Source organism: Apis laboriosa, unplaced genomic scaffold (assembly GCF_014066325.1).
Source record: "Apis laboriosa isolate Shangri-la unplaced genomic scaffold, ASM1406632v1 scaffold13_cov153, whole genome shotgun sequence".
In the NCBI taxonomy this organism is placed as follows: Eukaryota; Metazoa; Arthropoda; class Insecta; order Hymenoptera; family Apidae; genus Apis; species Apis laboriosa.
In genome coordinates, this window is record NW_025221370.1 from 337,559 (window position 1) to 353,051 (window position 15,493).

Here is a 15,493-nt window from a genome sequence, read left to right on the forward strand (position 1 = left end):
AACGAAGATTGATTCAACAAAGATTATTTTATTAACGTTTTCGACAAACAATGAATATTTTCAAATACACGATCGATGATTATATTTTCGGACGTTTCGTAATTAATTTTACGCTTCGAGCATACGTCGAAGATACCGTATTATTGTATAAATTTTCACTCCTTTCCCTTTTATCGCGTTTTTAAAATTACGTTTAAAATTTAGAAAAGCTAGGAATCTGGTAACGTTTAATCATAATTATTTCGAATTATTCGAAAACGTAAAGAGAGGAAAAAAAAAAAAAAAATATTAATTCCGTCTTTTTATTAATCACGAAGTAAATTTGCGAACGAAAAGAAAAGAGGTAGAGCAAAATTACTCGATGCCTAAGAGCGTAAAGCTAGTTTTTCCCGTCCATGATGAAAATTGAGCACGCGTCAGTATTATTAAAGAGAAATTACTCGGAGCCAAATTCTTTGACGAAAAATATCGCGCGCGTGTTGGTTCTAATTATTAATACTCCTTTTCTGTTTTACGTCGAACGAAAGGGGGATTCGTGGTAGATGTATTAATTCGCGCGCGCGTGCGAAATTATATTTAATATTGTTCCCAGCTCAGCTGTTGATATTGACAGCGATGTTTGCGCAAGTGTAACCGCGTTTGCAAATCACGTTGTTCATGTATACACAGAGACACATATTAAAATGCTCGGCCGACCGATCGAGATGAGCAGCCTCGATGGAATTTGAAAACGTGAATCGAATTCGAAAACCGCGATATCAACGATTCCTCTTTTCTTTCCTCTCGCCTCCAGAAGAAAGAGATGTCTCTTCCTGTAAACATGTATCATCGATAACGTATCGTCGCATCTCGATTCCTTCGCGAGATCGAAATTTTCTCGTTCGGCGTATTGGCCAAGTTTGATCGAGATTCGGGGAGATTTCAACCGGAAGATCGGCAAGTTTGAAGTTTGCAAGTTGGGCGGAGACGATATCGGTTAATCAATTGGAATCTATGGAACGGAGAGACGCGCTCGATCGATGGATGGATCGTTCTCGAACGTAACGATCGTGGAAGGGGTGGAAGTAAAGCAAGGGTGGGTGGAGGCCGATCAGAGGCGCGCATCCTGCGCAACACCGATTGGCCGCCGCGACTCTTAATCCTGAAAAATCACCTTTTGGATCGGCCGGCTGGATTAGAGCCGCACGGTTCCGTGCACGGTTCAATCTTCGAGTATATTTCACGCTTCGAGCTTTACATCTGAAACGTTTGTCCATTGATCGGTTTCCTCGATCCCTTTCAAACGTTACAACCGTTCAGATTAATGCGGGATTATCGAACCTAAATCGCGATAAAGAAGAGATTTCAAGGATTTCGAGTATTTTATCGGTCTATATGCAAATGAGAGGTAGGAGTATTAAGGATCTTCGTTGAGAGCGAACGCTTTCAATTTCTTTTTTTTTTTTTTCTTTTTTGCGAAATTCTCAAGAATTAAAAAAATAAAAGAAAGATGAAATTCAATTTACCAGGATATTAAATCTAGAGAGAGGCTAATTTCAATTTCGCGTGAGGAAAAGTTTTTCAAAGTGATTTCCCTTCCATGTGCAAGATGTCCGCCTGTCCACGTCATCCGCGATATCTCTATTTCGAAAGCTGTCGTGCGATAGATCTTTCGATTTGACGCCACTCACTCGATTATATTCCGTATCGTGGATATCTCGTCACGTTATCAAATACGAACGCTTCGATTCGATTAAAAGCGCGTTGCGCCATGGACCGATTCGACGTGAGCATGAATTTTCATGCGGATTTCGCACGCGAGTTGAAAACCGTTCGGGCTCATAATAGACATTGTTCCGCAACAGGTTTCCCCGTAGACTTCACGTGACATCTTCCCTATATGGGAAGGGATACGAGATCGACGCGGCACGTTACACACGACAGGTAGCTGGATTTCACGTTGTATCGCCGAAGAAATGATCGATACGATACTCATCGTAAGTGGATCGTTGAAAATTGAATTCGCAAGGAGGTGACAATCCGTTTTATAAGTAGGAATGCTAAGAATCGTATCGTTTAAAATTTATGTAAAGATTAAGACAAAAAATAATAAATAATTAAAATATCACTCCGTTTAATCACGTATCCAATATTCAAAATACTATCGATGAATATTCTATCGTTGCATCAAAATGAATGTCGATATCCTCGGCGAGACTTTTAAATTAGAAAGAGATAAATAATTCATTCTCTCTCTCTCTCTCTCCGAATATTGATATTATAATTAATTCGATCCTCCAGTAGATTAGGGATCAAATATTAATTTCGTAACTGGCTCTCCTTTTGTTCGATTCGATAATGCGATTCAATACGTATACGCCGCAATACGTATAATTGGTCTCTTTATTTTCACTTACTATTCACATTGCGCGTTTTGTTCGAAATTTTGATTTAGAAATTCGATAATTGATAAATCGTATCGATCTCCCCCTCGATACAATTTATTCTTGATTATATTCGCGAAGCTTGATAAATCGACATAATGCCAATCATCCCCATCGAGCTGAATTATTCCATGCTCGATGAACAGCACGGCACGCATCCCCATTTTTATCTCTAATATCGAATTCAGTATATATGTAATAGGCCATGTAAATTAAAAAATTTATGTAAATTAAAAAATTACGAAGAAGCATCACTTTTTTTGTTCCAACGAAACTTTCCAGTCCTCCCATCTATATTACATCTACATATTACACTTTTTCAATATTCATCCTCGAGTACCACTTCTTGCTCCATCCATCTTTTTGCTTATCTTGAATTTATTGCCTCGTTCCAAGTTTGCTCCAGTACACCGAGCAGCGGGAAAACTCTCCCAACTGTTTCGCGGCCGTTGGATCGTTGTTCGTTATTCGGTATTCGGTGAATTTTTCAACGGTCCACGCTTTGCATTTTGCTCGACAGGATTGGAAGGAAGTAAGTAAGTAAGTTGGGCCTGTGTAATCGATTCTCTCTCGCTTTGCTTCCAAGTAACAAATGTATTTCTTATTCGCATACATCAGGGTCAGAAATCTATACTTAAGTGAAATTTACCTTCTACCTATTACCGAGAGAGAGAGAGAGAGAGAGAGAGAGAGAGAGAGAGAGAGAGAGAGAGAGAGAGAGAGAGAGAGAGGAGAGCGCGGGCTGGTTACGTACGTGGTCGAAAAATTGAAAAATTGAAAAATTGAAAATCGTGGATATTTGTTTTGCGCGGACGAAAATAAAAGGAGGAGGAAGTGGATGGATAATAGATAAGGGAGAATAGAAAAACGAATAAAAAGGGTTGATTGGGAAAATTTACAGAATGGACCATGAAGGAGCGCAGCGTGAGCTGGTAGTAGACGAGCGGTCGTCCTCTCGGTTGGCGGCTGGACGGTCATCGACGGGATCCTGCAACGCTGAATCGTTCACCCTGCGGGTGTTGGCCACGGCAGGTACGAAGTCGACAGGTGCAATAATCGGGGGTGACCCGGTTGTTGCCGCCGGGGCGGCGATGCGACGATGAGCTCGCTGAGGATACCGCTATCTCTCCACACCCGACCAGAGGTTAGTTAATCCCTCGATTTCGCCTTCGTCTCCTTTCTTTCTTACCCTTTTATTTTTCCCCCTCCCTCTTACGATATATAATATATCGAACGAATTGATGGAATGGTTTTGCTGCGCAGCCCCGAGTAATAATAGGAAGGCGGCCGGGTCGGCTCGCGAGTCGTCGCAAGGTCGAGCACAGAGGAGCGGAAGCCGGTTCAAGGCCGATATTAGTCGCTTGGCCATGGACCTCGAGGCGAGGAACGGGACCGGTGGTAACGAAGAGGAATACACGAATATTTATTTCATGGTTGGGAATCGCAGGGAGACGGCCACCTACAAAGCGGATCAGGTCACGGACATGGAGCTTAAGGGCAAGTCCATTTAATTAATCGATCCTTTGATACAACTCGGAAACTGCTTGTTGCCATCTTTTTTTTTTTTTTCTTTCTCTCTTTTATCGGCTGGATGACGTTACGTTTATTAATTTGAAGGAGAAGAGTATTCGGTTCTATTTTTATTTTTCTTTCCCTGTCTTTTTTTTTTTTTCCTTTCTTTTTCAATCGCTTGGCGAGCAAACTCTCCCGATATTCATCGACTCGATTATATGAATATTTAATGAAAAATATTATTACCGCGTTATGCGGTATTTCTCGTTAATAGGAAATACGATACGAATTACGAGGAGAGTGAATTATAATTGATTCGCAAATTTTAAATTAGTTTGTTGACGCATTTAATAAAAATAAATTTAACTCGTGCGCCCCCTCTTGATTATTTTTTTCGTCGAATCTTGCGCTCTCGTTGACAAATTTGTTAAAAAATGAAAAATGTTCTGTTCGGTATATCGGCGACCTTCGAGTAACGTAAATTATCGGCATCCTGTTCGGTTCTTCTACGAACGGTACGGGAAAGGGTCTTTGTAAGCACTAGCGAAATTATGTTTGCACATACTTCGAACCATGACCTATCGACCGGAGAACGTCTCCCGAAAGTAGCCTCCGAGGATCTAACTTGCCAATCAAGCTTGTTTCACCTTCTCCCGTGCGTTGGACGACAAAGCAAACAGGGATTTATGTCCAGTTGCTTGTTCGAGCCAATACCTCAGGCGAAATCTCGAGGATGCTATCCAAAGCTTTCGAGAGCTTTACGAGATATCGCTCGGTTCCAAAGTTATTCGCCTTACGTATCTTTTTTCTTTTTTCTTTTTTCCCCTATATCCGAGTTGGAATTACTTTCAAAAATAAGAAGGTGTGTAGAAGGCGAGTTCGTCACATTTAATTGCTCGCCATTAGCGAAATCGAATATTTATCGAGGTAGCTAACGATATCTAGCAATATTGTTTTAACCGTACACTGTTTTCCTCTTAAAAAGAAATGCAATTTCTAGTTCTATAAATGTTTCGGATACCTCTCCTCGAAGGTAAAAACTGAAACCGCTTCGTTGCAAACTTAATTATTTATCGTAAAGAGTTTTAATATTATCCGAGACCCTTTTAGACAATATTTCCATCCCACGGTGTTCCTCGAGGAACACGCTATAAAATTTCAATGCGAGGAAAAATGTTGCGGAAAATGTAAGGAGCATCAACAATTTTTTTTTTTATTATATTACAAAAAAAAAAAAAAGAAATTAGTCAATTCCTCGTAACGTAAATTTGTTGAAACGCTCCTAGTTTTCCTTATATTTTTTAAAATACTTTTTCGGTCTCTTCTTTCCTCGTTTTTATCTCTCCCCTTTGTTAACGTTTGCATTCTCTCTCTTCTAGCGAAATTTGTTTAATCGTAACGAGGATACGTTCCTTCCTCTTTCTCTTTGCAATCTTACGAAACTCATTTCGCTGGTTAATGGAAATTATAAAGTTTTCCTCGGTACTCGCTTACCAAGAGTTTCGTTAATTTCACTGCCGCTATTTTACGACTACGCGTATTTATCGTAGTTGCCGATGTTAAAATGATTCGCGATAGCTAGTGACGCGTTTCAATCTTCCATTCGACGAATTATGAAAATTAACCCGAGTGCAGTCGTTAGTCGATTTTACGCTTGTTTCCTCGTTACTATCTTCATCTATTTAAACCACGTGCAACTCGATACAGCGATCTGGCATCTGACGCTCGAGATCGTGGTGAGCACACGGTTTCTAAAGGCAATAGACCGTCTAATTGCAAGTTGTTACGCAATTTTCTTCGTGTTTACAAGCTTTATGTTTTAGGTGTCTAATTATCGTTGTAATAATCTAACGGAATTAACTTGGTAACGTATAAAATCTATGCGTTTGAAACGTGGATAAATTAAAAAGCGATATGGATATAAATACGTAGTAATAAAGTTATATAATTAGAAAAGTGATTGGAAATTATGCGAACGCGAATGAAATTGTCTCTAATGCCTGGCCATTGCTAGTGCAATTCACTTAAATATCAAACTGTTTTTATCTATTCCTCGATATTAATGCATTTTTCCCTCTTATTCTATCAGGGATCAAACGATAAAATTATCACATGTCACGCGCACAGGGAAAGACATAAATACCGTCAAAAAATTGTTTAAGAAATTACGCAATTTTATACATTCGAGATATCCCTCTCCTCTCAATTGGAGAGGATATAACATTGTATTGTACAAATTTCTGTCGTCTGATCATTCCTATCCTAGGTCTACTTAAGGGACGCTATTCGATTCCTCGAATTATTTCTAATTCGATGATGATGATTCTGTATTTTGAATCGCAAGAAGAGCGAACTCGCGTCAAAGTGCATCGCGTAATGGAGGATGATAATGGTATTACAATTTATATCGTAAGTTGGTTAGTTGGAAATTGTTTTGCCGTCACGCCACGGAGAGAGCATTATAAAAGGGTACACGTGAAACGGAAATGGTTCGTGTCAAAAACTCTCTGAGTTCGCCGCAAAAAGTCTTTGTGTCCACGCCACGCGATTCTTTTCGTCGTTCTTTAGCCTTGTTCCCGAATTCGTGACAGAGAATCTTGAAAGGAGACGGCTTGAAAGAAATCCCTTTATCGATTTTCTCTTCTCTTCGAGTTCCTTGCGCGTGATCTTGTGAAATACATCTTGTACAAATACACGATCGATCGATTAATTCTACTTGGAATTCTACTTGGAAAATATCGATATTTCTCTCCCTTTTTTCTCTTCTTCTTCTTCTTCTTTTTTTCTTTTTTTTTTTTTTTTTTGAATTCAAACACACGCTACACGAGTTTACGACTCATGTTATACATAAATTTAAAGGAATGAGATTATACGAATGATTGTCATGTATCATGAATGAAGCCTAGATAGGAGGCTCTGACGTTCATTCATGTTATATTTTAAAACTTTTATGCGTATCTCTCACAAATATTATCGTTCATCTGTGAATAATTCGTAAGTCAGAAACGTCATGGAATATTTTTCAACGGCGGGACTGATTTTCATTGTTCACGCCACGCACGTTACGATAGTAATTTAAATTTCTTTGCCGAATATTATCGTTAGAATTCCCTTGTTCGCAAACAAAATTTGCGAATGGAATAGGAAAAAGGCGTGGAAAAAGAAAAGAATCGAAACAACGTTCGTTCCACAAGATCAATAATAAGAAATTTCGAAATTTCTATAATCGGTTCTTGGAATCGCCATCGAAATCCACCCTCCGATTCTACGATTCCCTTTCCGCTAAATTTCAACCCAAAGCCTGGGTGATTACAACCCTCGTTTTTATCCCCCGAATTCACCGATTATCCTTTCGCATTGGTTCGCCGTGTGACGGCCACGATTCATGATCAAGCCCCGTTACGACGCTCGCAATATAAACCTGTAATAGACTGATCATTTAGATCTCACCCCTGTGTCGCGCCGCGCCACCCTCTCTCGTCCACGCGAAATTTCCGAGGCGAGCTCCGTGTTGCCGATATATATTCTTCCTTCTAGTTAATTAGAAAGCTTTTCAACGAGGTCGCTGGTCGTACGGCGAAAAAAATATGCCAACGAGACGCTTTGACGAGAATCGATATCGTTCGTAAGGGTAAATTGACCCTTATTGTCTGCTCACCGTCACGAAATTCTCGTTCTCTCGAAACGAACCATTGAAAATAAGCCTCCCTCGTTGCTTTGAACGTTGAATTTTATTTTAAATTCTTTTCTTTTTTTTTTTTTCCCCTCTGCTTTTTGAAAAGAACAATATTACGAATTTACGAATTACACTCGATATAAGATAGAACGGTAATTCGGAATGAATAGTTAATGACACGGTTAATTGATTTGTTGCATATCGATGTAATAAATTGATTATTCTTAATTAATTACAAGCTTGTCAAAATTATTGTTTCACCGATACAACAATCCGTTCCGCGAGATCAGTTCGCATTTACGTACGTTTCCAATTATTTACACTTTCACTTGTAATCTTTTTTTTTTAGAAAATAAAAACGGAATATACATATTCCGAATTAACAAGTATTTATATTTTAACGAAACGTGGAGCTCAATGGAGTAAAAAAAAAAAAAAAAAAAAAAAAGGAAAAAGAAGAAAAATTATTCCTCGCGATAATTAACGCACGGTATCACGGCTATATCATACTTCCACTCGACAATTATAATGGAGAAACTTGTCTCTACTGCTTTAATGAGTCCAACAAACAGCTGGATTCTCATGGTCATGTTGAATTACCTTTGCATCAGCCTCGGGAAATATATTTCCACGATTCGTTGTTCCGCTCGTTAACGAAAATTCTAAATTATAGGGAGGGGGGAGGCCTCGTGTCATACGTTAAAATCACGGGCGAAACGAGGCAGAGGATTTTCTGGAACGACGACAATTGACGACTTACGAACAAATTTACATATTACATATTTATTTCTCTTAACGAAAAATTTAACGATAAAATTCGTTGTATCCATTTTAAGATATCGCCCACGGCGTAAATTATATATATCGAATAGTAGAAAGCTCGTTCGAGAAAAACGTGCTTTTCTTTCCGGGAATTCAGACGATTACGATCTCTCGACTATTTACCCCGGACACGAAACTCGACGAACTCGTGGAGTGTACGCTTGCGTATAATACGATAATCGACCGATCGATCCCTGAACGCGTGCAGAAACGAGAATACCGATTCTTCTTCTTTCGTTAGTTTCCGCTCACGATGGATTCGATACGTTCACGTTCGTAACCTCGGCCTCGTATTAAATCAAAACGCGACTGTCTGCCTTACGCAGTTCGGTTGAACGTAACGCGCATTCAACGGATAGGTAATTGCGATTTGTGTCGATGGAATTGTAAATGGAATTTGTAACGTTTAATCGAGGCGAATTAAAATTGTTGAAATTGGATAAGAAGTTCGAATCGGGATCGAATTTTTTTTCACCCCGCGGTTGTAGAATCGTGTGGAATGCTTTCTTTTATGATATTTCTTTTCCCTTTTTTATTCTAATTTTATGTCTTTTATTTAAAAAAAGTGTCTTTTATTAAATAAAGAAAAGACGGTTGGTTGATAATTGGTGGGCGATTTTTCGATTTTTGGTATGATTGTTTTTTGCTTTTTATGTAAATTGATTTAAACGTTTTTAATAATTATGGACAAATAATTGCATTATATCTATTTTGCTCTGCTTCTGAATGTTACAGTTATTGTATCGAACGTGTATTCTAAATATTCCACGTTACAAATTATGTTGTCCTATTTAATTCGAGTTAATATCACATCGTTATATTAATATTATTATCATAGCGCAACAAGGCAACGATTTCGTTCAATCAAATTATAAGGCGCGAAGAGACGTTTTAATAAACGTTGAAAATCAATTCTATTCGAAAATCGATTTGCAATCTATCGAATCATATTTTGTATCTTTAAATTATTTTCCATATCTTAATTTTATCGGTTAAATTAAAGGGCATCGACGATACCGATCGGAATTTTATATCGTAACACGATACACGACTTAAAAATCGTTTACAATTATTAGATTAGAGATAGCCTTACGAATTTGCATACGCTGTCTAAACAACAACAATAGAAATGGTTGCGTTCGTTAAGTATAGTGGAAAAGTTTTACACTCGAAAAATTATTTTCTATAAAAAGAAATTTCAGCTGAAAGTTTCAATAAAATCGCTGCTACTTGAAGGATCGTGATTCAACGCGATAAATTGAAAATTTTAATTCCGTACTCTATAAAAGTTTAAAGCATTCAGGTAATAGCTTTATATATCGCAATAATTATTTTCGAAAAATCGGTGAACCATAAATACCGCACAATACCGCGAATAGATTCGTTTCCGTACAATGCTTTGTGAAAACATTTTTCAATGTTTAATTTTCATTGTAAGACTTGGAAGGTGAGTGACGTAACTTTTGCACACAACTGTATAACGAAGCGTATACAACGTTCGTGTATTTATTCGCGGTTAGTTGGTACAATAAACCGTGTATATAACCGTGGAAATGTATCGATTAGAGAGATGAAGGTGGCCCCCGTGTAACTCCGCCTCGAAATCAATCAAGCCGTAGCTACAAGCATCCTTTACCTCGACCTCGAGCACGTTCGTTCCAAGTGTATCAAGAAGATGCTTTTTCGTGAACATAAGAATGAACTTTAACCTGAAGATTTCTTGCCAATCAAGATACACTCGATGCTCGCTTGAAAAAAGATAAGAATTTTCCATGTTTTCTATTTTTATCGCATTTCCCCCCTCCTCCTCATTTATACTGTTAATGAATATTTTTTTAAATTGCGTAATATTATTTTATATCATCGATTTCAAAAGATTTCGATGTTCGGCAAAATCGTACTACGATCTTTATATATTACAGAAAGTTTTTCCAGTTTTTGATAACAATGATGCAAATAGACGGTAATCTAAATATCACGAACGTACACCGATTTAGAAAAATTAGATAAGATGAGTTACGAATGAGTTATCGATGATGAAAAGAAGTAGATTGAGTAGCGTAGAAATAAGTGGATTACTCGGGAAATTGCATTGACAAGATTAAAAGTTTTTATTTTCTATGTTTTCTCATCACCCATTTGTGCGACTGACATTAACTTAATATTCCCCATTCAGGGTATATTAACCCCTTTCGAATAATTTTTCATTCGAGAGAAACTCGGACGATATATATATAAAATATATATCCCATAATCTTTCATTTTCGATTTTCATTATTGTCTAAATGTAAAAAAAATATTACATGCTAACGCAATATATATTTCTAAAAGTTTTAATTTCAATTTCAAGGGATTGAAATTTTTATTTTCACTCAATCTGTATAGTTTTTTTTAATAATTGTAGGACGTAAAAAAAAAATACACGGGCAGCCGTGTTTTATACTCCATGAAAATATCATTTGGTTGACATTTTTTGCAATATTTCGTCGCGACATTTAGTCGGTTTCGTGGACGAATGCCATATTTCCATTTAAAAACCACGTACCATTGTTCACCAATCGGCTTTGCGTCTAGTCAATCTCATAATCCGACGTTTTTGCGCTCTGCGCTAGAACATTTATCTCCCTCGCGTTTCTCTCCAGAGATACCATTGCGAGAAGAATTCAAGAAGATTTTTTTCACGAAGAAATGTATACTCTAACTACTGCTTAAAATTCTTATTTCAATCTTCCTTGGTGAAACTTAGACTCTTGCACAGAGTCGTAAATATAATTATACATCGTTTAATCGTGACGGAATCGGAAAGATTTATATCCCCGCGGGAATGAAAGTAAGAAAGAAATAAAAAAGAAAGAAAAATTAATTAAATATCCAACAAAAATTTGATTTATTCCGACTTGAAAATAATTTCTATACAATCGTAATGATTTTATATCGTAACTTTTATACAGAAGAATAAGTTGGATGGATTCTGAAGAAATAAACCGATTACATTGATGTTATCGGTGTAACTGAAGTTTTTTCATACTCTCTAAGATCTGTGGCCATAAAAATTTTCTTTTCTTCTCTTTTCCCCTTTTCACGTATCTTGAGACCTCAATCTTCTCGAAGCTGCGTTCATTGCTTCGATCGAAAATTTGTAAAAAAAAAAAAAAAAAAAAAAAAAAAAAAACAAATAAATCTTAAAATTTGATCACGTAAAATTATATCGTACTTTTCCAATACTCGGGCGAATTCGTGTTCGATTCTTGTGAAAATGGAATAATCGGTCAGTCAATTTTACAGCGTGACAGTCTCATTTATCGGAGAGTTCCGGAAGCCAGCCCTGTCGACTGTCGACAATTTCGATGCAGTCGATTTCCGGTCGGAATCGTGGAAAGTTGGCTCGCGCACCAAGTGAAAATCGACAATGATTGCACACCACCGCGCTAGGATGAACTGGTTTTTCTTGCGGTTAGCACAGGTTTTCGGTTCTCCTCGTTCATTCGTTCGAGATTTAATGGATTTGGCAAAAAGATTTGTAAAAAAAAAAAAAAAAAAAAAATAAGAAAAAAAGAATATTATAAATATTATTTAAAAACTTGGTAAAATTGATTTGATAGAAACGATATAAAGGTACAAAAAATTTTGTTTCCCGCTCTATTGGTTAACGTTCCTCCTACTAGAATATCATTATATCGTTGCATCGAAATTGATCGATTTCCTTTACTTGGTTACCCTGTAACGGGCAACATGTTTCGGTCACAAAGTTGGCGCAACTTGGAAGACGATTAGCGCATATACTACATCGCGCCACGGTGTGAACTTTCGAATATAATCGAATCACAACATGGCTACCGCAAACGTCGATCTTCGATCGATAATCAATTGTTAAATTGAATTTAAACGAGCGATATTTCTCGATATACTTGGGGATCTAATTTCGCGGAAGAAGGAATGAGAACGGGCATAGGGTTGGCGTAGGACATGGCGATTTCCCGTGAGATCTGTCTTGGCTAATTACACGATCGTTACGAGTACGCGGAGGATGTAGCCAATCCATTTATACGTTTATTTTCTAATTCGTCGTGGTATAATAAAAAGTAATAGTAGCACGGGGACCCGTAGGAACTCTCGAGCGATGCTTTCCGACCAGCAATGGCTTCCTACACCTCGTACCAATGATATTGGCCTCAACAAAATAATGAATAAATTGAGCGTGGGTCACAATAAAAATATAATCGTCCGCCGTACATCCATGATTCACGTTTCATTATCCTATTAGAGCCAATGGACGGGTCGGAAGATAGCTCTCCCCCTTCTTTCGCTCTGTATATGTGCCACCACGTTCGTTTCGTTTCGTTACGGAGCCGCGTCGTGTGAGCCAGGACAAACCAGCCGCAAGAACTGTCGCTCGCGCAAACCTCTCGCGCGTACAATCGTGCAAGCGGACGAGCGAAACGGAGAAGGTAGGAAGACCAACCATTTGATTTCCGTCGGTAGCTTAACTTTCGAACACTTAGATCATGGGGTGGATGTGGGTTGACCAGAATTTTACGGATAGCCGAGCTTAGTTTATACCACCGACTCGTTGCGGTGACACGGCAGCTTTATGTTTTTCTCTCTCTCTCTCTCTCTCTCTCTCTCTCTCTCTCTCTCTCTCTCTCTCTCTCTTTGTCTCTCTTTCGGAAACATCGATATATCGTCTGCGTCGCAATTTTGCGTATACAGATTACATTACTTGGTACTTATGGATATTCTTACTCGGCTCAATTTAGAAACAAAATCTGTGTTTGCAAGCTCGTAGAGCTGCGTTTACACTGCGAAACAACAACGTTCGGTTCGTCGATGAAAGTTACCGGTATAAACAGGATCTTTGGACGAAGCAAGTTTGAGCATGATCGACGACTCTCGATCGATTCGAGATGGCCAACGTAAATGTCCCTTGGAATCGAAAGTGTGGCTAGAGGGAGGGAGGGAGAGGGGAGAGGCTACTTTGGAGGAACGGCCAAAGTCACGCCGACGTTTCAGGCGTAATTCAACCTCGTTTCTATAAGGTAAATCATCGATACACGCGTGCCTTGCATCGCTTGTACGCAGCCGATGTGTAACACGATTGTCGATTGCTCGTTTATATCCCCACCTCTGTAATTCGAAGTTTACTCTACCCTGTTTCAAAGGAATTAGATCGAGATGGCGGGGAGTAATTCATGGAATCGACGATTCGTCCGGGGAACGAACCTTTCCCCCTCCCCTTTTGTACATCGCGTTTCATCAAATGAATCTCGAGCTCCTTCGAAATGATGGCGTACATCCATCTTCCTTCTGTCCATCTCTCGTTTCCTTCCTTTCCTCTCCTTTTGTTCTTTGAATAAGAAACGTGATTACGGTTGGTAAACTGGGAAAGGGGGAAAGAGGAGATGAACGTACTCGTACCGCTAGGTACTTCCTACTTTATTGCGGAAGCGATCTGCTTTATCAGAACGTTATACTTTTGCACGGAGAAAGAGGGGTTTTCTAAGAATGTGATTCTACCGATGGAATTCGAATCGATTGCCGGCTCAAATAAGTTTCAACGAGTAGATTTGTTCCCTTGGGCCAATCTGCGGGCACACATTTTACGAAAGATTTGTTAAAACCACCACGTTCCACCGATTTCTTTCAATGAAAATCGAAGGCGTCGAAGGATTGCTTCGTGAAATTGGATGTCAATTGACAAATGAATATCGAATACGATCAATTTGACGAATATTCCAACGAAACGATTATTAATAAAATACTTTTAAAATGTCCACCAATATAAATCGAATACAAAAAAGATTACAAAAGAAAAAAGTACATAACTACAAAAAGCGATAGTTATTTGTCAATCGAAAAAATAAAAAAAAATAGAAAAAAGATATTTCAAAAATCATAGTTGTATAAACTCTAACAACACATACCTAAATCGTCAATTTCGAAATATTGTAAAATAACTCGTCCATTTCGACGATTTCGAAATTTTTGTCCAATCCAATCGACGCTCTACGTTCTGTGATTCATCGAAAATTATGGAAAAATCCTCCTCGATTTCTATAAAAAAAAAAAAAAAGAAAAAAAATGTTACACCAAGAATAATCGTAATTTCAAACAGAACGAGAAAGTTCTTTCCGTCAAGCTAATTCTTTCTCCGCCAATTCCATCCATTTATCGAAACTATGAAATGATCGGTCGGTATCTGGAAAGAGCATAGACTCTTAGCCACCCCCGTGTTCAATTAAAAGAGTTTACTCGGCAAACGATAGCGCGTGCCGCCCTCGATTTTTATAGATCGTCCAAGGTACGCCATCTACTCCATCTTCGTTCCTCCCGTTCTAATTTCAGCCTCTATTATCCTCCACGTCGGTGGCCGGGCTAATATTTGATTTGGTAATTTGGACAAGTGTAATTGACGGAACGGCCGCTTTTTTTTCTCGTTTGGAAAATTCCTGTCGCGACCAAACATCGATTTAACTCGAGTTGTGACGTGACACGACTTTGGAACGATGTTGGACGAGGGCAGCGCATTAGTGATAGTTAATTTTAGATGGAGGATTCGGTAAGCCGATTTTGCGCTCAAGATGTGTTGGTTGGAAGTTTTGAAATATCAAATTTAAGCTAGTTTCCGAATTTAACTTGATTTTCCAGATATTAAACGTTCATTCGCGATGAAATTGAACACATGCAAGAAAGAAAAATGTAGATCCAGATTTTGCACCGATGATTTTTATTTTCCCTATAGAATTTCCATTAATTGGTGTTTATATTTAAAATTTTAACTTGGAGTTTTACGAGTCTCGATGAAAGGATAATTGCGCTTTATGAAATAATTACAATATTTATGGTAAATATGGTGTTATACAAAATGTTTTATTTCTTTATACGTCTCGGTTATTTCAAGAGATTTCACGTTATAAATACATTCTATTATTCCGCGTAAACGGATGGATTTAAATCACAATTTTTCTTCGTGTAATTTTTTTCATGCATACGACGGACTTTTTTCCAGGATTTCCAGCAATTACAGTGGACTGCTGTTTCGAAAATTTTTATCGGATTTCAA

General features: G+C 38.1%; 1 protein-coding gene across 1 annotated transcript in view; it reads left to right on the forward strand.

Annotated features, from left to right (window-relative positions):
* Positions 1-15,493, forward strand: part of LOC122721013 (high affinity cGMP-specific 3',5'-cyclic phosphodiesterase 9A) — a 99,615-nt gene that overhangs the window by 60,479 nt on the left and 23,643 nt on the right. Inside the window, exons 4-5 of the mRNA XM_043948186.1 lie at positions 3,325-3,567; positions 3,687-3,920. Of these exons, the coding sequence (XP_043804121.1) occupies positions 3,791-3,920 (130 nt within the window). The 5' untranslated portion in view covers positions 3,325-3,567; positions 3,687-3,790. The remainder of the gene's footprint in view (positions 1-3,324; positions 3,568-3,686; positions 3,921-15,493) is intronic.